Raw genomic sequence first — 24,939 nt, 5'->3', positions numbered from 1 at the left:
AAGAATATGGCACAAACGCAATGTCATATAGAACAGAGAAGTGCTATCGCTGCGGCAGAACAACACATGACCAGAATGATTGCTGGTTCAAAGACAAAGTGTGCAGACAGTGTGGAAAAGTAGGACACATAGCACGAGTCTGCAGGTCAGGAAAGAAAACCAGCAATAAGAAACCTACCAAGAAAAGTACAAGAAGGTACATAAGATGACGGAGAATAGTTCAGACGAACAAAAGAGTGATAACGACTCCGAAAGCAGGGAACTGAGTTGTCTGAAACTACATAATGTGATCACAAAGGAGGATCACCGAACCATTTGGGTCACTCTCAAGATAGCAGGAGTCCAGGTAAAGATGGAATTGGACACAGGATCAGCCCTAAGTCATAAACCGACGGGACTACGAGCGGCTATTCTCACACATACCCTTGAGAGACACAAAAATTATTTTGAAGATGTACACGGGGCAAAAAGTCTACCCCAAAGAAAAAATAAGGGTGACCGTTACATATAACTGTAAGGAAACACCAAAACTAGACCTGTATGTATTGCAAGATGGAGGACCACCATTACTGGGACGTGAATGGATCCGGAAAATACAACTGGACTGGCATTCCATACAGGCACTGACTGTGGCTGACAAAAAGGATGACGACGTCACACCTGGGCGACTGAAAGATCCTAACTGACGCGAAAGAAGTGTTCCAGCAAGGACTCGGAACACTAAAAGGCATGACAGCGACAATTAAAATTGAAGAAAACGCAAGCCCAAAATTTTTTACGGCCAGACCAGTACCTTATGCGATCCGCCCAGCCGTCGAAGCAGAGCTGGAGAGTCTGGAACGTTCAGGTGTACTGTCCAAGGTAGACTGGAGCGAGTGGGCTACACCCATCGTCCCTGTGACGAAAAAGTCATTGAGCAGCACGCCTGGGGAACCAAGGAAGGTTCGCATCTGTGGGGACTTTAAGGTAACAGTGAACCGGGTCCTTCACACCGTACAATATCCACTTCCGCGGATTGAAGATATTTTCGCCTCGCTATCTGGAGGGAAACGCTTCACTAAGATTGGTCTGGCCCAGGCGTATCTGCAAATGGAGGTAGAAGCATCATCAAAAAAATACCTCATAATCAACACCCATAAAGGTCTCTACCAATACAACCGGCTGGTATTCAGGGTAGCATCAGCTCCGGCTGTTTGGCAGAGGGCAATGGAACAAGTCCTACAAGGGATCCCAGGGACCCAGTGTTATTTGGACGACATCCTGGTCACGGGCGAAAATGACAGTGATCACCTTGCCAACCTGGAGCAGGTGCTCACTAGATTGCAGGAATATGGGCTCCGAGCTAACCGCCCCAAATGCGAGTTTTTTAGAAAACAGATCTCGTATTGTGGCCACGTTATCGATAAAGAGGGGTTACATAAGTCCCCAGAGAAGATTAAGGCAGTAGTCAAGGCTCCAGCACCGGAAAATGTGTCACAACTGAGGTCGTTCCTCGGGCTGGTATACTACTACCATAAGTTCTTGCCAAATTTGTCTACAATACTACACCCACTGAACACCTTACTGCAAACTGGGGTGCCATGGAAGTGGAGTGACGAATGTAGACGAGCTTTCCAGAAGAGCAAAACACTAATCACATCGAAAGAGGTATTGGCCCATTACAACCCGGCATTACCAATTCGGTTGGCATGTGATGCGTCACCCTACGGCATTGGAGCGGTGCCGTCGCACAAATTCTCGGACGGCTCAGAGAGGCCAATAGCCTTTGCGTCACGATCACTAACCTCAGCCGAGCGTAACTACGCCCAGATTGACAGGGAGGCCCTCAGCCCAGTGTGGGGAGTGAAAAAGTTCAATCACTATCTGCACGGGCAGAAATTCACCTTGCTGACTGATCACCAGCCTCTTGTCTCCATTTTTAATCCGAAGAAGGGCGTTCCGGTGATGACTGCGCAACGACTACAAAGATGGTCACTTTTTCTAGGGGCGCACCACTATGAGATTGAATATAAGGGCACGAAACAGCATGGAAATGCCGATGGGCTATCATGCCTGCCACTGCCTACTGCGGAGGAAGCAGCAGCAGTGGGTCCTGTCGAAATATTGCATCCGACTATAGTTGAATTCCTACCGGTAACTAATGCTTGTATCGAAAAGGAAACCCGAAATGACCCGACACTGTCTCGGGTATTTGATTTGACGGTGAAGGGATGGCCAGCACATGGCGACTCACTGTTGCCAGCATTCTCGACAAGGAGAGAACAGCTGTCAGTGTGCCGGGGGACCTTGATGTGTGGATCCAGAGTGGTAATTCCACCCAAGTTAAGGGATAGAGTGCTCAATGAGCTTCATGAGGGTCATCTGGGAGGGGTAAAAATGAAACGCCTAGCCAGGGCTTATGTCTAGTGGCTGGGAATCGATAAACAAATCGAGGGCCTGACCAAGAGTTGCTCAGGATGCCAGAAAGTCCAAAATGCACCACCACAGGCCCCTCTACACCCATGGGAGTGGCCGTCATCTCCATGGCAACGGGTGCATATTGATTTTGCTGGTCCATTCATGGACTCAATGTTTTTAATAGCCGTGGATGCGCACTCGAAATGGCCTGAGGTCATCAAAATGTCCTCCACCACCACGGAGAAAACTATTGCAGTCCTACGGACCATTTTTGCCAGGAATGGCTTGCCAGAACAGATTTGCTCCGACAACGGACCACAGTTTGTGTCCGAAGAGTTCCGGAGGTTCTTGAAAAAGAATGGGGTAAGGCATTACACATCCGCCCCGTATCATCCAGCCACAAATGGATTGGCTGAGAGGTTCGTACAAACCTTTAAGAAGGCAATAAAGGCTATGTACAATGACAACATTCTGCTGCAGCACAAGGTGGCCCCAGCCATGATGTTCTTCAACCAAAGGTTAAGATCTCGCCTGGATTTGCTCAGACCAAACGCACGAAGAGATGTTGAGAGTAAGCAATTCCAGCACATCCATGAGAAGCCAACAAGGAGCTTCAATGTAAGGCAACCAGTCTTGGCCCGCGACTACTGAACAGAAAAATGGCAGCCAGGAACGATATGCACACGGCAGGGCCCACTAATGTACACAGTGGACGTTGGGGAGAGCATCGTGAGACGCCATGCTGACTAGATCCTAGAGTCACAGGAACAAGTCAACCCCATGCCTCGCCCATACGTACCTGGTGATGAACCCGACGTACAGGTCGCATCTACCCCAGAAACAGTAGCATCGGAAGTTGATGAACCAACCGACGACAGGGGGCCAGAATCGCCTCCGCACCAAGAGCAAGGCACTCGGGAAAGGCGCTATCCAGAAAGGATCAGGAAGCCTCCCCAAAGACTGAATATATAAATAGACTATTTTCAGCTAATGTTGCATGTTAAAAGTGTTAATTGTAATTAGTTTGATATTTAATTGTTAAATGAGTGTTATGGTACTGTTAATCTAAAAGGGGAGGGATTGCAATGTATATACCTTTAAGGGGGGGAACTATCTTTTACAGCTCATGTATACTGCAGTACCGGCAGTGACCACACCTGTATATAGTACTGAGTAGTAATCTGTACAGATCAGTTCCAGTGTGAGCCACTTTGAGTAAACACCTGTTGTACCGTTCTCCTGCAGTCTGTGTCTTATTACACACAGACACAACACTCTGCCTTTCTGTTTTTTCTACCAAAGTGGAAAACTTCACATTTATCCACATTATATTCCATCTGGCATGTTCTCGCCCACTCACTGAGCTTGTCGAGATCCCTTTGAAGCCTCTTCACATCCTCTTCGCAACTGACACCTAGATTTGTGTCATCAGCAAATTTGGAAATGTTACATTTAGACCCCTCATCCAAATCACTAATATAGATTGTGAATAGCTGGGGCCCAAGCACCGATCCTTGCAGTAGCCCACTAGTCACAGCCTGTCATCCTGAAAAAGACCCGTTTATCCCTACTCTTTGTTTTCTGTCTGTTAACCAATTCTCAATCCATGCTAGTATATTACCCACAATTCTATGTGCCCTAATTTTGTTCACCAACCTCTTGTGTGGGACCTTATCGAAGGCCATCTGAAAATCCAGATACACTACATCTACCGGTTCCCCTTTGTCTACTCCACTAGTTACATCCTCAAAGAACTACAAGAGCAGGCCAGAGGCTGGGAATTCTGCGGCGAGTGTCTCACCTCCTGACTCCCCAAAGCCTTTCCACCATCTACAAGGCACAAGTCAGGAGTGTGATGGAATACTCTCCACTTGCCTGGATGAGTGCAGCTCCAACAACACTCAAGAAGCTCGACACCATTCAGGATAAAGCAGCCCGCTTGATTGGCACTCCATCCACCACCTTCAACATTCACTCCCTCCATCACCGGCGCACTGTGGCTGCAGTGTGTACCATCTACAAGATGCAATGCAGCAACTCGCCAAAGCTCCTTCAACAGCACCTTCCAAACCCGCGACCTCTACCACTTAGAAGGACAAGGGCAGCAGACGCATGGGAACATCACCACCTACAAGTTCCCCTCCAAGCCACACACCATCCTGACTTGGATCTGTATCGCCGTTCCTTCACTGTCGCTGGGCCAAAATCCTGGAACTCCCTTCCTAACAGCATTGTGGGTGTACCTACACCATATGGACTGCAGCGGTTCCAGAAGGCGGCTCACCACCATCTTCTCAAGGGCAATTAGGGATGGGCACTAAATGCAGGCCTAGCCAGCGAAGCCCACATCCCATCAATGAATAAAAAAAAACTCCAATAGGTTTGTCAAACAGGATTTCCCTTTCATAAATCCATGTTGACTGCCCAATCTTACTATTAGTTTCTAAGTGCCCAGTTATTGCATTCTTTAGAATAGATTCCAGCATTTTCCCCAACTCCTGATGTGAGGCCAACAGGTCTGTAGTTCCCCATTTTCCCTCACTCCTTTCTTAAATAGCGGGGTTACATTTGCTATCCTCCAATCTGCAGGAACTGTTCCAGAATCTATAGAATTTTGGAAGATGACAACCAATGTGTCCACTATTCCAATGGCCACCTCTTTCAAAACCCTAGGATGTAGGTCATCCGGTCCTTGGGATTTATCGACTTTTAGTCCCATTAATTTTGCTAGTACTGTTTTTTCATTAATAGTTTCTTTAAGTTCCTCATTCTCGTCACACCCTTGGTTTTCTCATATTTCTGGGAGGTTTTTTGTGTCTTCCTCTGTGAAGACAGAAACAAAGTATTTATTTAATTTCTTCGACATTTCCTCATTCCCCATTATAAAGTCTCCCGTCTCTGACTGCAAAGGACCTACATTTACCTTCGCCAGTCTTTTCCTCTTCACATACCTATAGAAGCTTTTACAATCCATTTTTATATTTTTCGCTAGTTTGTGCTCATATTCCATTTTCCCTTTCTTTAACAATTTCTTGGTCCCCCTTTGCTGATTTCGAATATGATCCCAATCCTCAGGCAGACTGCTTTTTCTGGCAACTTTATAAGCTTCCTCCTTTGACTTAATACTAGCTTTAATTTCTTTTGTTAGCCATGGTTGGGGATCACTTTTCCTTTTGGGTTTTTATGCCCTAGAGGAATATATGTTTGTTGCAAATTATGCATTATTTCCTTGAATGTTAGCCATTGTATGTCCACCTTCATACCTTTTAGTGTAGTCTCCCAATCTACCATGGCCAACTTGTCTCTCATACCCTTGTAGTTTCCTCTGTTTAGATTGAAGACCTTAATTTCAGATTGAACTACTTCACTCTCAAACTTAATATAAAATTCAATCATATTATGGTCACTTGTCCCTAAAGGCTCCTTTACCACAAGATTATTGATTAGCCCTTTCTTATTACCATTAGTCACTTAAATAAAACTACTGATGCTTTGTATTTAGGTAAACCAAAGCAATCGATTCCACTTAGATCAGCAGTGAATTTATTGAGTGTGTTCAAGGTAGTTTTCTGCAACTATAACTAGAACCAACAAGGGGGTAAGCCATAGTAGATTTAGTAATGAGCCAGATTTAGTTAACAACTTTATAGCACGTGAACATTTACCTAATAGCGATCATAATATGATCTGAGTTCAACGTAATGTTTGAAAGGGAGAAACGCAAAACAGCTACTAAGATTCTAGATTTAGGTAAGGCTGACTTCAATGCGATGGGACAGAGAGTGTCCACAGTAAACTGGGGAAATCTGTTAATGGGTAAAATGACAGAAGATCAGTGGGAGGAGTTCAAAAAATAATTTAACATGTGATACAGGACCAGCTTATACCCCTAAGGGGAAAGAGCTCTACTTGCCAAAAAAAGCCATGCATGACTAAAGAGGTAATGGACAACATAAAACTAAAAGAAAAAGCATACAAAAATCTAGCACAGATCCTGGCAACTGGGAGAGATACAAAGAACAAAAGGTGACAAAACATATAGTAAGAGCTACAAAAAGGGAGTATGAAAAGAAACCGGCAAGGGATATCAAGATCAACGCAAAAATCTTTTACAATTATGTTAGGAAAAAGAGGTGGTCAGGAGCAACATGGGCCCTCTTGAAAACTGATAATGCTGATATTGCAAATGAAAATAAGGAAATGGCGGACATGTTGATTAATTACTTTGCATCAGTATTTACAGTAGAGGGGAGTGAATGCTGGACGTTCCAAGGAAACTAATATTGAATCAGGGATAGGGATTCAACAAAATTAATGTAAGCAAAATAGCAGTAATTAAGAAAATAATGGCAAATAGTAACAAATTCCCAGGACCAAATGCTTTCCATCCCAGGGTTTTAAAGGAAGTAGGTGAGAACATTGCAGATACCCTAACTATAATCTTCCAAAGTTCTCACGATTCGGGAACCGTTCCTTTAGAGTGGAAAATTGCACATGTCACTCTGCTATTTAAGAAAGGTGAGAAAAACCAGCAAATTATAGACCAGTTAGCCTAACATATATTGTCAGGAAATTACTGGAGTCCATAATTAAGGATAGAGTGACTGAACATCTTGAACATTTTCAGCTGATCAGAGAGGGCCAGCAAGGATTTGTAAAGTGTAGACCATGCCTGACAAACCTGATTGAATTTTTTGAAGAGGTGACTGAAGTAGTGGACAGGGGAATGTCTATGGATGTTATTTATATGGACTTCCAGAAGGCATTTGATAAAGTCTCTCATAAGAGACTGTTAGCTAAAGTTGAAGCTCATGGATTTGAAGGCAAGTTATTGACCTGGTTAGGAAATTGGCTGAGCGGCAGGAGACAAGAGAGTAGGAATAATGGGCAGGTACTCTAATTGGCAGGATGTGACCGCAAGGATCTGTGTTGGGGCCTCAATTAATCATGGTATTTATTAACAACTTAGATGATGGGATAGAAAGCCACATATCCAAGTTTGCCGGTGACACAAAGATAGGCAACATTGTAAGCAGTGTAGATGGAAGCACAAAACTTACAAAGAGATATTAATAGATTAAGCAAATGAGCAAACTGTGGCAAATGGATTTCAATGTAGGCAAATGTGAGGTCATCCACATTGGACCTAAAAAGGATAGAACAGAGAACTTTCGAAATGGTGAAAAGCTAGAAACAGCAGAGGTCCAAAGAGACTTGGGGGTCCATGCACATAGATTAAAATGTCATGGACAGGTACAGAAAATAATCAGAAAGGCTAATGGAATGCTGGCCTTTATATCTGGAGGACTAGAATACAAGGGGGTAGAAGTTATGCTGCAGCTGTACAAAGCCCTGGTTAGACCACACCTGGAGTACTGTCAGCAGTTCTGGGCATCACACAGTAGGAAGGATATAATGGCCTTGGAGGGTGTGCAGTATAGGTTTACCAGAATGATGCCTGGACTCCAAGGGTTAAAGTACAAGGAGAGATTACACAAACTAGGGTTGTATTCCCTGGAATTTAGAAGATTAAGGGGTGATTTGATTGAAGTTTTCAAGCTATAAAGGGGAACTGATGGGGTAGATAGAGAGAAACTATTTACGCTGGTTGGGGAGTCTAGGATTAGTGTGGGGCAGGGGGCATAGTATAAAAATTAGAGCCAGGCCCTTCAGCAGTGAAGTTAGGAGACACTTCTACACGCAAAGGATGCTAGAAGTTTGGAACTCTCTTCCGCAAATGGCAAATGATGCTAGGTCAATTGTTAATTTTAAATTTGATATTGATAAGATTTTTGTTAACCAAAGGTATTGAGGGATATGGGGCAAAGACAGATATATGGAGTTAGGTCACAGATCAGCCATGATCTCATTGAATAGCGGAACAAGTTGGAGGGGCTACATGGCCGACTCCTGTTCCTAAGTTCCTATCAATACACGTCAGCTTGAATCGGAAAGAGAAACATGAATATGCTCTTGAGAGTTGCTTTACTTTTCCCTCAGTATTTTTTTTATATGCATCATTTTTTCTTATTAAACCAAATTAATATTCTTATACCTAAATGTTTTACCAACTTACTATTACCTAACATAATTTAACAACACGGTTTGGTATGTGAAATGCACTGAAGGCAGCGAATTCATGTGCAGCTATGCATAGTATATCACAGGTTTATTGCAGTATTTTGGGACCAGTGAAAAATTGAATGTGAAAAACTGAGAAAACAGAATACAATAGGTTGAGTTCCATTAACAGCTACTGTCACACAAGCTGCTGTGGTAGATTATGAAATATAATTGTGGTACATGTTATTTGTAGAAAAGTTTGAGCTATTAGTGACAAAATAGTAGTCGGACCATAAGCTGCATTTCTTAACACACCAGGACACAATGACTACAATATTTATCCAGTAAGTGCTAAGAAAGTATAATTTCTATACTATATTAATACATTTCACTACTTTCTTTTGGCTCCTTACACCATTCCTTACTGAAGAGAGCAGACAGAAAACCGGTCTTCAAGCAATTGAAAATGCTGCTCTTGAGAAAGGAGGTGCAGGTCCTCAGACTTTGTCACATTCTGAATGGAGGAGAACTGCTTCCTGCCCCATTCTGTTCCACCCTTTATGAGCTAGTTTTCCATTATTTACATTGACTCAGTTCAGAAAGGAAAACCTTCAGCAGATGCAGCTGAACTGATGTGGGGAGAGGGGGGAGGGGGAGGTCAGTGGGGAGAGATAGAGGATTTAAAAGAGGAAATTAAAACAAAAATAAAATACCGCGGATGCTAGATTTAAAGAGGAGGTTGGTAGTAGAGGAAAGGAGCCTGGTGTTATCTTTGCCATCTAAGATTATCCTACAGTAGTGGCCAATTTTGGCAGACAAAAGTGAGACCTGGGAGAGCTTGATGTAATCAAGCCAGGTCTGACAATGAATGGCTAAGCCAGTTGTGTGCCAGGTACACTCAAGTTTTCCCCCTTGGACGTGAGGGAGTGAAGATGGAGGCCCTACCATGGGGAAATGACCAGGATTGGGGAAGGTGAAGGTTTGGCGGAGCATTGAAGGTGGAGGTGAGGGAGTGATCGAGCAAATGAACAGCTGCAGAGGTAGCCCAATGGCTACGTGTTTGAGAGTGTGGTTGTAAGCAACTTGGGGAAAGTTCTTTTTAATAGGTGGATGCATAAAGTACTAGAGTTGAAGGAGGGTAGGTAAATGTGGGTGATGAAGGATACAAGAAAGTGGTTGGCGAGAGACTGGATAGTGATCAAGACCATGGGAGTTGGTGAGGATGAAGGACATGCCATAAATATGGGTAGGGGAGTTTATATGGAGGAGAAAGGGCAAGGGGAGCTGAGATTAAGATTGAAATGACCAAGGATGAGGAGTCATTCGGTACCGTGCCAGACATTTTGCATTTAATGTACTGATAAGATTAAGCTGCACGGTCAGCCAAATTATTTGACTATTTGCATGAATTGTACAAGTTCATCAAAAAACAGATTGAGCCTGTACGTAATCATATGATTTAAGGGTTTTGGGCAGATTAAATGTTACGGTGCTGCATACGGAAACTGACATGAGCATAAAGTTGCTAACACTTTGTATTACTCCCTTTCCAATTATTTGTAGCGGCGGGAGGAATCTCGTAGCGGCGGAGCGACTACAAAAGGCCCCAGAGGCTCAGGTAGGCCTCAGTGCGTCAGTGGCAGGAGGAATCTCGGAGCGGCGGAGTGACTATAAAAGGCCCCAGAGGCTCAGGTAGGCCTCACCAATCGCCGATCTCAGGGAAGGAGAGAAGTAAAAAGTAAATCGAGGTGTGACGTCACCACAAAACAGGTAAGTGATTGGTTGGAGTATTTCTCTCTTTTTTTAAAAACTTTAACTCTGTGGTTTATAGTTTTTAAGGTCTCTGTGGTGTAGCGGGGACAGTTTGTAAACCAGGGCCCTTAAATATATCATTTAACTGTAGTGAAATTGGTGGGATTCATTTGTTTAATTTAATTGCAATTAATTAAAGGGTAAGTCATGGCAGGACAGCCCAGTGCCGTGGTATGCTCCTCCTGCGCTATGTGGGAACTCAGGGACACTTCCTGTGTCCCTGACAACCATGTGTGCAGGAAGTGTGTCCAGCTGCAGCTACTGGCAGACCGCATTACGGTGCTGGAGCAGCGATTGGATACATACTGGACCATTCGTGATGCCGAGGACGTCGTGAATAGCACGTTTGATCAGTTGGTCACACCGCAGGTAAAGTTGGCACAGGCAGAGAGGGAGCGGGTGACCAACAGGCAGAGTAGTAGGCGCAGGCAGGTAGTGCAGGGGTCCCCTGTGGCCATCCCCCTCTCAAACAGATATACCGCTTTGGATACTGATGGGGGGATGGCTTACCAGGGGAAGGCAGCAGCAGCCAACTTCCTGGCACCAGGGGTGGTTCTGCTGCACAGAACGGGAGGAAAAGGACTGGGAGAGCTATAGTGATAGGGGACTCTATTGTAAGGGGAATAGATAGGCGTTTCTGCGGCAGCAAACGAGACTCCAGGATGGTGTGTTGCCTCCCTGGTGCAAGGGTCAAGGATGTCTCGGAGCGGCTGCAGAAAATTTGGAAAGGGAGGGTGAACAGCCAGTTGTCGTGGTGCATACAGGCACCAACGATATAGGTAAAGAACGGGATGAGGTCCTAAAAGCTGAATATAGGGAGTTAGGAGGTAAATTAAAAAATAGGTCCTCAAAGGTAGTAATCTCGGGATTGCTACCAGTGCCACGTGTTAGTCAGAGTAGAAATAGAAGGATACTTCAAATGAATACGTGGCTAGAGGAATGGTGCGAGGGGGAGGGATTCAAATTCCTGGGACATTGGAACCGGTTCTGGGGGAGGTCGGACCAGTACAAACCGGACGGTCTGCACCTGGGCAGGACCGGGACCGATGTCCTTGGGGGAGTGTTTGCTAGTGCTGTGGGGGAGGGTTTAAACTAAAATGGCAGGGGGTTGGGAACCTGAGCAGGGAGACAAAGGAAAGGGAAACAGGATAGAAGCAAAAGACAGGAAGGAGAATAACAAAGGTGGCAATCGGAGAAATCAAGGGTTTAAAACAAACATGGCCACAGTAAATAATAATTCTAAAAGGTCTAAGAGCGTTAAAAAAACAAGCCTGAAGGCTGTGTGTCTTAATGCAAGGAGCATTCGTAATAAGGTGGATGAATTAGTAGCGCAAATAGAGGTAAATGAATATATGATATGATTGGAATTACGGAAACATGGCTCCAGGGGGACCAAGGCTGGGAACTCAACATCCAGGGGTATTCAATATTCAGGAAAGATAGGCAAAAAGGAAAAGGAGGTGGGGTAGCATTGCTGGTTAAAGAGGGGATTAATACAATTGTAAGGAAAGATATTAGCTCTGATGATGTGGAATCTGTATGGGTAGAACTGAGAAATACCAAAGGGCAGAAAACATTAGTGGGAGTGGTGTATAGACCTCCAAACAGTAATGCAGAGGTTGGGGATGGCATTAAAAGGGAAATTAGAGAAGCGTGCAATAAGGGCACAGCAGTCATCATGGGTGACTTTAATCTACATATAGATTGGGCTAACCAAATTAGTAACAATACTGTGGAGGAGGAATTCCTGGAGTGTATACGGGATGGTTTCCTGGACCAATATGTCGAGGAACCAACTAGGGACCAGGCCATCTTAGACTGGGTATTATGTAATGAGAAAGGATTAATTAGCAATCTTGTTGTGCGAGGCCCCTTGGGTCGGAGCGATCATAATATGATCGAATTCTTCATTAAGATGGAGAGTGAAGTAGTTGACTCAGAGACTAGGGTCCTGAATTTAAATAAAGGGAACTATGATGGTATGAGATGCGAGTTGTGTAGGATTGATTGGGTAATGTCACTCAAAGGGTTGACGGTGGATAGGCAATGGCAAACATTCAAAGATCACATGGATGAACTACAGAATTTGTTTATCCCTGTTTGGCATAAAAATAAATCGAAAAAGGTGACTCAACCATGGCTAACAAGGGAAATTAGGGATAACATAAGATCCAAAGAGAGGGCATATAAATTGGCCAAAAAAAACCTGAGGATTGGGAGCAGTTTAGGATTCAGCAAAGGAGGACAAAGGGATTAATTAAGAAGGGGAAAATAGATTATGAAAGTAAGCTTGCAAGGAACATAAAAACTGACTGTAAAAGCTTTTATAGATATATGAAGAGAAAAAGATTGGTGAAGTCAAGCGTAGGTCCCTTGCAGTCAGAATCAGGGGAATTTATAATGGGGAACAAAGAAATGGCAGACCAATTAAATACATATTTTGGTTCTGTCTTCACAAAGGAGGACACAAATAACCTCCCAGAGATGTCGGGGAACATAGGGACTAATGAGGGGGAGGAACTGAAAGAAATCAGTATTTGTAGGGAAATGGTGTTAGGGAAGTTGACAGGATTGAAGGCCGATAAATCCCCAGGGCCTGATAATCTACATCCTAGGGTACTTAAGGAAGTGGCCCTGGAGATAGTAGATGCATTGCTGGTCATCTTCCAGAACTCGATAGACTCTGGAACAGTACCCATGGATTGGAGGGTAGCTAATGTTACACCACTATTCAAAAAAGGTGGTAGAGAAAAAGCGGGGAATTATAGACTGGTGAGCCTGACATCGGTAGTGGGGAAAATGCTAGAGTCCATTATAAAATATGTAATAGCAGAGCACTTGGAAAGCAGTGACAGGATCGGACAAAGTCAACATGGATTTACAAAAGGTAAATCGTGCTTGACTAAGCTACTGGAATTTTTTGAGGATGTAACTGGTAAAATAGATAAGGGAGAACCAGTGGATGTGGTGTATTTGGACTTTCAGAAGGCTTTCGATTAGGTCCCGCATAAGAGATTAGCTTGTAAAATTAAGGCACATGGGATTGGGGGCAAGGTATTGACTTGGATAGAGAACTGGCTGGCAGATAGAAAGCAAAGAGTTGGAATACACGGGTCGTTTTCTGAGTGGCAGGCAGTGACTAGTGGGGTACCGCAAGGATTGGTCCTAGGACCCCAGCTGTTCACAATATATATTAATGATCTGGACGAGGGAATTGGATGTAGTATCTCCAAATTTGCAGACGACACAAAGCTGGGTGGGAGGGTATGCTGTGAGGAGGATGTTGTGAAACTCCAGTACGATTTGGACATGTTGGGTGATTGGGCAGAAACATGGCAAATGCACTATAATGTAGATAAATATGAGGTTATCCACTTTGGTGGCAAAAACAGGAAGGCAGATTATTATTTGAATGGCAATCGATTGGGAGAAGGGGAAGTGCAAAGAGACCTGGATGTTCTTGTGCACCAGTCGCTGAAGGTAAGCATGCAGGTGCAACAGGCGGTTAAGAAGGCAAATGGTATGTTGGCCTTCGTAGCAAGAGGGTTCGAGTACAGGAACAAGGATGGCTTGCTGCAGTTGTACAGGGCCTTGGTGAGACCGCACCTTAAGTATTGTGTGCAGTTTTGGTTGCCTTATCTGAGGAAGGAAGTTCTTGCCATGGAAGGAGTGCAGCGAAGATTCACCAGGCTAATACCTGGGATGGCAGGAATGACGTACGAGGAGAGATTGGGTCGATTGGGCTTGTACTCACTGGAGTTTAGAAGATTGAGAGGGGATCTCATCGAAACCTATAAAATTCTGTCAGGCCTGCACAGACTAGATGCAGGAAGGATGTTCCCGATGGCCGGGGAATCCAGAACTAGGGGTCATAGTCTAAGGATAAGGGGTAAGTCATTTAGGACTGAGATGAGGAGGAATTTCTTCACCCAGAGAGTGGTGAACCTGTGGAATTCTCTACCACAGAAGGCAGAGGAGGCCAATTCATTAAATATATTCAAGAAGGAGTTGGATATATTTCTTAAGGCTAAAGGGATATGGGGAGAAGGCAGGAACGGGGTACTGAATTTGGATGATCAGCCATGATCTGATTGAATGGCGGAGCAGGCTCGAGGGGCCAAATGGCCTACTCCTGCTCCTATGTTTCTATGTAACTGGTGGTGGATAATCAGTTTCGATGTCTCTGCTGAACTTCCAGTAAAGCTTTATTATTCAAGAGAATGATTACATGGCGCTATCTTTATTGACGAGCAATGCAATTTTAATGGTTTCAGACAACTTGCATAATACAAAGGAAATGCATTAAGTCCATAAATGACTAAATGACAAAATTCCATTTTAAACTTAATGGAATGTATTAAACTGTTAAAGTAAACTCCTTGTTGCATTATATGTTTTGAAAAATTTAGATGTACTGCAACAAAAGAAAAAACTGTTTTCAACATACATATAGCTCACTGGGGGTTGCCATTTTCAAAAAGGGTCACAGTCTAAGAGTAAAGGGTCGGCTATTTAGGACTGAGATGAGGAGAAATTTCTTCATTCAAAGGTTTGTGATGCTTTGGAATTCTCTTCCCCAGAGGGCTGTGGAAGCTCAGTCGTTGAGTATATTCAAGACAGAGATCGATAGATTTTTGGATATTAAGGGAATCAACGGATATGAGGATAGTGCAGGAAAGTGGAGTTGAGGTAGAAGATCAGCCATAATCTTATTGAATGGCGGAGCAGGCTCGAAGGGCCGAATGGCCTACTCCTTCTCATATTTCTTGTGTTTTTCATCAAAGGGATTAACCAATTGTATTTTTTGGCCAAATATTCAAAATACAATAACCCATTTGGGTCACTGTCTCACAAAACATCAACATGATAAAAATAATGCATGGCTATCTTCCTTCCTCAAACATAAAGATAGTATTTCTTTCCACAGCTATAGATTTACTTATATGTACTATAAAAAGGTCATACCACTACAGATCCTGGTAAAGCTGGATTTTGTTGTAGTTTGAAGAATTTGCTAATGAAGTCTTGTTCAGCCAAACACAGAGGCTCTAGCTCACTTAGGACCTGCTCAAAAATCTGCATAAAAGGAAACAATGATTAGTACCAGACCATCAAGTTGGATCTTATCCATAATGGGATCCAATGCTAAACAAATAAAATCATAAAATGCTGTATATTTCTAAGCTACTGCATGAAGGTATTCAACATTTTCTGTGTTTAGCAAGCTTTTGTGTATTTTTAAGCCAGAATCTTCAGGACATTTATCACTCTCCTGCTGGCAAAATTCCCAAGTAGAAAGCGGTTTCATCTGCATCATTCAAACATCACCGATATATTTCTATATATTGCTCCCCTTGCAAGTTACATGCAATACAAAGTCGCATTTCCTACATTACAACAATGACTGCACTTCAAAAGTACTTAATTGGCAGTAAAGCACTTTGGTACATTCTGAGGTTGTGAAAGGCACTATATAAATGCTTATTATTGCTTTCTTCTTGGTGCCAATGTATGAGCTTTTAAATCTAACCTTATATTTCTCATAGGTCCTACAGAGTGGTACAAGTATGAGAGGTGGCTGGCTGTTGCAATTCCTATAGGAATTGGGACTGAGCTTCCATGAGACAAGAGCCATTCTGAGATGGACATGCTATAGATTGTATCTCTGGTGTGGCTGCATAGGCAGCATGGCCCTGCATCCTTTCAGCCACAAGTGAAGGCATTTTATAGGGCTGGTGAGTGGGCCCCAGTGTGCTGTTACCTTAACAGAGAACAGACCCACTGCTACTATGTCACTAGTACTGTCTCCACTGATCTGCACAAAAGCAGACGTAATGGTACCAATAATATCAGTGAAGCCCCATGAGATGCTCGTCTGAAACGCAGTCCCAATTGCTTGACTGACAAATACGCAGCGCTCACAAATATGGCACCCCGGGCTGCTATGGACTGCCCTTTGCTGCCACGTTCCATTTAATAGCATGTGCCTTCATTGTACAAACAAGCCTTTTATGCAGTACCATACCAAATTATTATAATATTTGCAAAGGACCTGCTCAAAAGTTAGCCACAATGCATGTTTGTAAGTTTTATTGCATTTTTACAATTACACGATGATAGATTCAAAATCAAAGCTGGAAACGATATCCCTCCGGATAATTCAGACAAACAGCATAAACTATTCATAACAATTGGATAGACTGTAGTAACATTTCCACACAAGCAACAGACATTGAAACACAAAGCTAGAAGACAGAGGGCTTGCTGGTTTGGAATCTGTAAACTTGTATCTGGCTATATACAATACCTGCACTGGGTATGGTCTAATATATTTTACACCATTACTCCTTCCAATATAAGTATTCAAAATTCAAGTCTTGAAGAAAAAGATTAAGAAATCTGTTTAGACACCTTAAAATCAAGAACAGAAAATGCTGGAAATACTCAGCAGGTCAGGCAGCATCTGTGGAGAGAGAAACAGAGTTAACGCTTCAGTTCGTTGGCCTTTCATCACATTAACTCTGTTTCTCTTTCCACAGATGCTGCCTGACCTGCTGAGTGTTTCCAGCATTTTCTGTTTTTATTTCAGATTTCCAGTATCCGCAGTTCTTTTATTTTGATAAAAATCAAGGACTATGCTTAATAGATTTTGTTTTAAAAAATCTAGCTTGTTTATTTTATTTAACTGATTCTTAGAAACCTGGTGCTCTTTCAATAGTATATAAACTGAGCATTATTCTTTTCTCTTTTATTAATAGGGATCACAATATGAAGCTGGAGGAAAATCTGAAACCAGGACTGAATGTAAAGGCTAGATAATATATGGAATGCTTTTTACTAACATTACCTAACACAAAAACAATTTCAACAACAGCATCTAATAACAGCATTTTAATAACGTGCATATTTTCATTTTCTAACAATAAAAACACATGGATGCTTGCGTCTTGGGGCAAACATTTCACAAAGTATAAAAGAACTGCTAAAAAGCTGAATATTTGTACCCCTATATTACTCAACTAATTAAGATATTTACCTTATCAAACTTAGTTCTATCAGCCACATCGAGGTCTGAGGCAGACATGTTTCCCATGTCTAGCAGTGAAGATGACTGAGATCGCCGGTTTCCTGATCCCTGAACAGATAGTTTGTTTAGGCTGGAGGTGGAACCAGTAAGTTTTCCGGAACTTCCATGAAGACCTGCAGTTCAATAAATCTAAATCAATTACAGCAACTTCCAATCACATTACTGGGGTCCCAAAGTGTGCAGCGTTTAAACATTAATGGTATGGTTAGGGAATCAGGGCCTAGAAATTCAGTTGCGTTCGCCAGCCGTTAGCGCCATAAGAGGAGTAGATCTCGAGCGCTAGGCACTTAGCGGCCGGGCGCAGAACGATCTGCGCCTACGCCCAACTTCAGTTGACATTTAGCGCCGGCGCAAAGTGTTTGCGCGCGCTCAGCTGCGCGCGCAACTTATGACGTCATTTCGTCGTGCAACGCCGTTTGTGCGCCCCAAACCGGAACTTCAGTGGCGCCCGCCCAATGTGGGCGTGGCGCTGTTAAGAACTGTGAGGTGGAACGCAGCAGAGGCCCTGCGGGCCTCAGGGAGCGCTAATTAAAGGGCACTTAGACTGAACTATAAAGGGCTGCCATTTTGCTGCAATGACTTTAGTGCTACGGATTTCTGGACAGAGACCAAGGAAGAGACCTTACTGATTTGGGCCAACATAGGAGGTATTTTTGGCTTCTGGCCAGAGCTTGGAAATTTGACTCATTGTGATTTCACTGTTTGCAAGTATATTATGGGGGCTGCATGGGGTTCCAACCCTCAGTTCCAGCATTATGTGCGAAGGGCTCGCAGACGCTGTGTGAGAGGGGCAGCCATGCCTAGACGCAGAGGGGCCATCAGGCGTCGGCAACGTAGGCCTTACCCACTCAGGGAATACCGCCAGCAGGTGTCCTATCTCACCATGACTGCCGCGCATTGTGTTAAGAGGCTGCGCTTCAGAAGGGAGGTGGTTGCAGAGATCTGCCAGCTGCTTCACAGAGATCTGCGTCCACAGCTGATGTGCAGGACGTCTCTCTCGGTGGAAGTGAAGGTCACGGTGGCTCTGAACTTTTATGCAAGCGGCTCCTTCCAAGCCGCTGCTGGGGACATAGTGAACATCTCCCAGTTCGCCGTGCATCGCTGCATCCGGCAGGTCACCGATGCCCTTTTCACAAGGAGACACCAATTCATCTCCTTCCCCATGAACCTAGAGAGGCAGGAGCAGCGTGCAGTCGGATTTGCAAGGATCGCCGACTTCCCCATGGTGCAGGGCGCCATTGACTGCACGCATGTGGCTATGCGGGCACCTATCGACAATGCCGAGGATTACCGCAACCGGAAGGGCTACCATTCCCTCAATGTACAGCTGGTGTGTGACCACAGGCAACGCATCCAAGCTGTCAATGCCCGCTTTCCAGGCAGCAGCCACGATGCATTTATCCTGCGCCAGACTACTGTGGCTGACATGTTCCAGGCACAGCCTCCCCCAAGAGGATGGCTTATTGGGGACAAAGGCTATCCTTTGTGTACATGGCTCATGACCCCGCTCCGCGCGCCCAGGACCCCTGCTGAGGAGGCATACAACGAAAGCCATCAAGCCACAAGGAACATCATAGAGCAAACGATTGGCGTCCTCAAGCAACGGTTCCGCTGCCTGGATCGCTCCGGCGGATCTCTCCAGTATTCGCCGGATAGAGTCTCCCAGTTCGTCGTCGTTTGCTGCATGCTGCACAACCTGGCTATCCGCAGGACTCGGGCACTGCCACCTCACGTTGGACCACCACCTCAGGAGGACGAGCAGGAGGACCATGAGGAGGAGGAGTACCAGCCCAGGAGGGAGCCACAAGGTCCAAGGGCCGTCCGTCGGCGGCTTATTGAACGACACTTCTAGGCCCCCTGTCAGGGAATGGCTTGCGGCAATGAAGGCACATGAATGCAGCCGCTCCGCAAGCCCTCAGCCGGTTAACGCAACAACCACTTGAAACATCACACATGGACAAGCTGAATAAATAAAAAGCTTTATTGAACAAACTCAGGGCCCTTCCCACATGAAACCCAAAAACAGACAACACCCCCAAAAAGTCAAAAACATATCTCACTCCCACAACCTGGGGAGGAATAACAAAACTTGTCCATCCAAATGGCCTTCATCCTCGGCCTTACCAAAAGAACCCCCCCCCCAATAGAGAACACAACCACCCCCATATAAAAAAACATTTGCCTTCATCCTCGGCCTTACCAAAATAAACCCCCCCCATAGAGAACACAAACACCCTCAGATAAAAAAACATTTGGCAACACACTCTACTTTGTGTGCCGAGAGGGCGAGTCCTTGTCCAGGCTTTTCCGGCCCCTGGCCGACCTGCTGCTCCGCCTCAACCTGGGCCCTGTGGGTGTTGCAAGGCTGGGGGAAGGCTCCGGAGGGGCACATTGCGTGACGGCAGATGCCCTTGGGGGTCGGCCTAGACGAGCTCCGGCCCTCGAGGGGCCGGCTGCTGACTGCTGCAGCTGGGCAGCATCAGTCTCTCCAGCAGCTTGTTGCAGCTTTGCTGGGGGGAGTGGTAGTGGCGGCTGCAGCAATGGGGGCAAGCTGGCTGATGCCAGGCGCTCGCTGGTCGCCAGAGACACTGGCACTCGGCCGGGCTGGCACTGCAGCAAGCGCAGCAATCTGGTGAAGGCCAGACCGCTGTGCTGCAGCAGCGCGGTGGGTGCCCTGGCGATGCGTGCGTGACACAGCGAGTGTGGCAGCAGTGAGTGCCCGTGTCTGTGCCCGCATCAGACCAGCCAGTGACTGCACGGCACCACTGATCAACTCTCCACTCGCTGCCTGTGCTGCCCTGAAGTCGTCCCGACTCGCGTCCTGTGCTGCCCTGAATTCGGCCCGACTCGCGTCCTGTGATGCCCTGGATTCGGCCCGACTCGCGTCTTGTGATGCCCCGAATTGTTCGAGACCCCTGGCCTGTGCTGCCGCGAGTTGTTCGAAACCCCTGGCCTGTGAGGCCCCAAAATCGGCCACACTATGAGCCAGGGACTCAATGGCCTCAGGCAACCGTGCCACAACCCCCATGAACTCGGTGTGCCGACGATCCGAGTCCGCGGACATTTGATCAAGGAGGCGCACCTCCTGGGCGAGGACCGTCTCCGGACTGGAGGCCGGACTCTCCCTCTGGGGAGAAGGCCGCCAAGCTGGCTGACCCTTCCCGCGTGGCTGCACGCCACTGGGCCCAGGAGCTACACTCCCCTGCAACACTTCCCCCCTCTGGGGAGAAGGCCGCCGAGCTGCCCGACCCTTCCCGCGTGGCTGGACGCCACTGGGCACAGGAGCTACACTCCCCTGCAACACGTCCCCCCTCTGGGGAGAAGGCAGCCGAGCTGCCCGACCCTTCCCGCGTGGCTGGACGCCACTGGGCACAGGAGCTACACCCCCCTGCAACACTTCCCCCTGGCTCTCCTCCAGGGAAGACGTGTCCCCTCCATTGCCATCCCCTGGCGTGGATGAGGGTTCCCCCGATGTGCCGCCTTCCTCTTGCTCCTCCTCGTCCTCCTCTTCCGAGGGACTGACACTCGCAGCTTCAGGGACCTCCTCCTCACCAGCTGAAAGCAGGAAGGCACAAGAGTAGCTTTAGAGTGAGGACAGGGCGTCAGCGAGGGAGGCATGAGTGGTGGCATTCTGCGCATTGGTCGGACAGTGGCAAAGGATGTAGATCTGAAGCGCAAGGGGAACGAGAGAGGTCCAAACGGTCATGTCCTTACCATTGGGGCCCAGCACAGGGTCGGCATCTCCAATTGCAACGGGGCCAATCACCCGGGCACCCATGAGTTGACCCACGCGCTCCTCCAGGTCACTGAGCTGCTGGAACTGGGCACGGCCTCCCCCGGTGTCAGTCCGGCTCTTCAGATTCTGGAACAGCTTGGCCTGCAAGAGAAAGGACGGCCTCTAAGTACAGTGTGGTGCCCTGTTGTTGTGTGCACTGCCTCCCATGGTCGAATAGCTTGGCCAGTGTGGTGCCCTGTTGTTGCGTGTACTGCCTCCCATGGTCGAATAGCTTGGCCAGTGTGTAAAGTGCAGAAAGTGCAATTGATGTTCATGCCAGTGCCATAGCTGCTGGATGAGGGCTGGCCATTAGGCCTTTGAGGTCCCTTTGCCCATAATGTGAGGTGCACATGCAAGGATGAGGAGGGCACTGGAAAGGGTACTCACCCTGACAACCCGAGTGAGGTCGTTAAACTTTTTCCGGCATTGGTCAGCAGTCCTGGGGACATCGCTGTTGGCTGTGACCCTCTGGGCGATTTCCCTCCAGGCTCTCCTGTACACCCTCTTGGGAGGCTTCTTGCCACTGTCCAGGAACAAGATATGGCTTCTCCTCTCCAAAGCCCTAACCAGCACCTTTAAATCATGGGCAGAGAAGCGCTGCGCTCGCTCACGGGCCTTCTGCATCCTTGCTGGCGCTATTTCTCTCCAGCAGCAGTGTTTAGGCCTAGCTGGAGGGCTGCAGTATCCAGGGCGTGGCAGCAGACCAAGTCGACCCTTCCCCCTTTAAGAGCTGGCCGGCGCCAGGGTGTCTGCTGTCAATCAAAACATGACCGCACCTGCGCTGCGCCCGGCCTCGGCGGTATCAGTCTGCACCGCCGGCTTAGCGCCTAAAGATAGGCGTGCAACGCCAGTTTTAGCACTCGAGCAAACTCCTTGGCCAAAGCTACTGAATATCGGCGAAGTGGCCTCCACTTTCCGGCGGCGGGCGCAAACTTTAGCGCCCGCCCGACTTTAACGCCCCAAAAGTGGCTATACTGAATTTCTAGGCCCAGAAAATCAAAACATTTCATTTAAAGTCTTAGCTGACAATTCAATTTAATAACTGGTAATGCATGACTGTTCATCATGAATGACTGTTCATCATCATCTACTTAAAAGTAACACAACTAAATGCTTGTATATATTTTTCTGAGGGATAATCTTAAAAATAATCTCCTCAGTAAAGTGCAAGAAACTAAGTAGTCCAAGGCAATATTAGCTTTTGTAAGGGAGAGGTTACTTACAGTTCTAAAAATGTATTAATTGTGTCACTGAACCCAAATGAAAAGCATAAGAAGTCAGGGTTGAGAAAAGACCATTCAGCCTATCGAAATTTACCTTTACAGTACAGGAAACTCTTTTTTATCCGGCACCGACGGGACCGGCGTGGTGCCGGTTGATCAAAAAGTCCGGATTACAGAGAGGTATACTTACCAAGGTACAAGAGCCCCGTACACGGCCACAGGTGCAAGAGCCCCGGTTACACGGCCACAGATCCAGGAGTCCCTGTTGCACGGCCACAGGTGCAGGAGCCCCGGTTACACGGCACTTGTGCGGGAGTCCCGGTTACACGGCCACAGATCCAGGAGTCCCTGTTGCATGGCCACAGGTGCAGGAACCCCGGTTACACGGCCACAGGTCCAGGAACCTCGGTTACACGGCCACTAATATATAGTAAAACTTACCTGAACCTACTCCTGAATTTTGCCGGTTAAGAGAGGTTTCCGGATATTTCGGTGCCGGTTAAAAGAGAGTTTCCTGTATAACAATTGTCTCATTATGGCATCTAATTATATTTTGAATAACTCCAATGCTTTTAAATGTAGTAACCTGGTTGGTAGATTATTCTTAATATTTATCACTCTGAGTAAAGAAGATTTTCTTCATACCTGTTCTAAATTTTACCTTACACTAATTTATATTCATGTCCTCTGACCCTACTTTCTTTTGTCTACTCTGAATTAATAATTGATTTATTTTACCACACCGATTACTTTCCCATTAGATCTGTCCTTACATTAAAATTTTTGTCCATATGACTTTTTTGTCACATTCATGGTTAGAAAAAAGCAGTTAAATCATTGAATTAAAATAAAACAAAATTACACACATTCGTATACAGTACAATCAATCTACTCTTAATGCAAAGTTGCTTAAGTCAAATTATCTGATAATTAAATTTTAGCATTATTTTCCCACTTTGCTGTTACTTACTTTACTTAATCCAAATAATTGCATAATTCAAATTTTTAGTGCAAAAATGACTTTGGATTAGGAGTTAACTGTACATGTATGTCAAAAGTTATGTCCAGGAACCTTTTGGCTTGAACCCAAGTTTGCTTTACTATCGGCGTCCAGCTTCTCTTCATCATAGACATAAGGACATCTCAATTCCCTGGAACTGTACTGACAACTTATTTGAATAAATTTAAGTGAGGTGAGCGACATCATCTTGAAAAATGTCAAGCCACATTGTTGTCTTAAAACAGTGTTCGGTTTGTTCACTTGAATAGTAACAAATTCAGTCTTCTGGTTATAATCATTTTATTCTTTAATTTCAGCATAAAAAGCAATTTACAAGCAGAGTATAGTCACAGATAGGGCACACAAACCTAGGCATGGGTCTTTTCGTGCTGCTTGAACAAAGGAAAATCCATATATTTATACTGTTTTCTTATCAAACTGGAGCTGGCACTGCCTAATATGGTAGTCTCTGGCTACTGCACAGTCCAGAGGCACAAGTCTACATTTTCTTCAACATACATCAATGTTATAAGCACATAAAAACACTGCGGTCTTGCTATGGTAAGCATAAACCTTCTAGTCTCTAGACTTTCTAATCTAAACATTCTATTATGAAAATATCCAAGGCCGGTTGATTATGAACACTGGCTGTTGCTAAGTGAAATCTGTATCTCTCCCGCTCTCTAATGATACCAACCACATTTTTCCCTATATCAAATGAACTAAACATGAACATCTTTCAGAAGCTGAATTAACCGAGTGCCATATGCCAACACACTCATCTTACATCTGCTAGGTATCTGTTTTAAATAGAAAGTTTTGCTGCCTCACTCCTGATGGCTAAAAAAAATATTTTATACCATGTGAAACTGCACTTCAACTGCACGTCATTAAAGGATGATAAAACCTACCTATAATGTTGCCATGTTCAGTATAAACACAAAGAAAAGGAATGCCCACTATCATTCTGGATGTAAATAAACTTAGCGCAAAATCTCCCAGACTTTTAGAACAGGGCTAAACAAGGTTCCGAAGCACCCACAGATTCACACACTGTGTAAAAGAGTCATTTCTTGTCTTAAGTATGAAAGCAGTATTTACATCACTTGCTTTTCTCCTAATGTAGTTCAACCTTTACATCCAAACAGAAGACAAACATCACCAGTACAGTGCTCCTTCTGAAGTCTGACACCACACTGTGGACCCATACAAACACGTGGCTTATCCCAGATTCTGCTGTATAGAAGGCCCTACCGTAGGAATCCCACTCAGTGTTTTTGAATGAGGCAACAATAAAGACAAGTTGCCGTGACAAGTACGAAATACATACAAATATGAACTTCGAAATAAAGAGAAATGAAAGGCTGGTAGGAGGCAGCTTTGCACATGTAGGTCAAGGCATCGTCAAAGAAAGAATATCAAAAACAAAGGGAACATGCACAATGGATTAGCACTGTACCCCTCCAACCCACATTGATGGGGTTAATATCTCTTCCCAACGACTATAACGGTTCTATATGTTTGGGTAGTCTCAGCCCAATTCTCCATGGGTGTGGGTAAAACACCAAAAGATTCCATAGAA

At 45.4% G+C, this 24,939-nt stretch overlaps 1 protein-coding gene across 11 annotated transcripts in view; it reads right to left on the bottom strand.

The window, feature by feature from the left end:
* Positions 1–24,939, bottom strand: part of exoc1 (exocyst complex component 1) — a 154,620-nt gene that overhangs the window by 20,769 nt on the left and 108,912 nt on the right. For all 11 annotated transcript variants that reach the window (XM_085970251.1, XM_085970241.1, XM_085970270.1 and 8 more), the window contains 2 exons: positions 17,309–17,472; positions 15,238–15,348 (listed from right to left, as the gene is read on the bottom strand). In XM_085970251.1, the coding sequence (XP_085826377.1) occupies positions 15,238–15,348; positions 17,309–17,472 (275 nt within the window). The remainder of the gene's footprint in view (positions 1–15,237; positions 15,349–17,308; positions 17,473–24,939) is intronic.

The sequence above is a fragment of the Somniosus microcephalus genome, chromosome 2 (genome assembly GCF_052327205.1).
Source record: "Somniosus microcephalus isolate GS21.2 chromosome 2, FLI_Smic_1.0, whole genome shotgun sequence".
NCBI classification, from domain to species: domain Eukaryota; kingdom Metazoa; phylum Chordata; class Chondrichthyes; order Squaliformes; family Somniosidae; genus Somniosus; species Somniosus microcephalus.
This window is presented reverse-complemented; position numbering and strand designations above follow the sequence as displayed.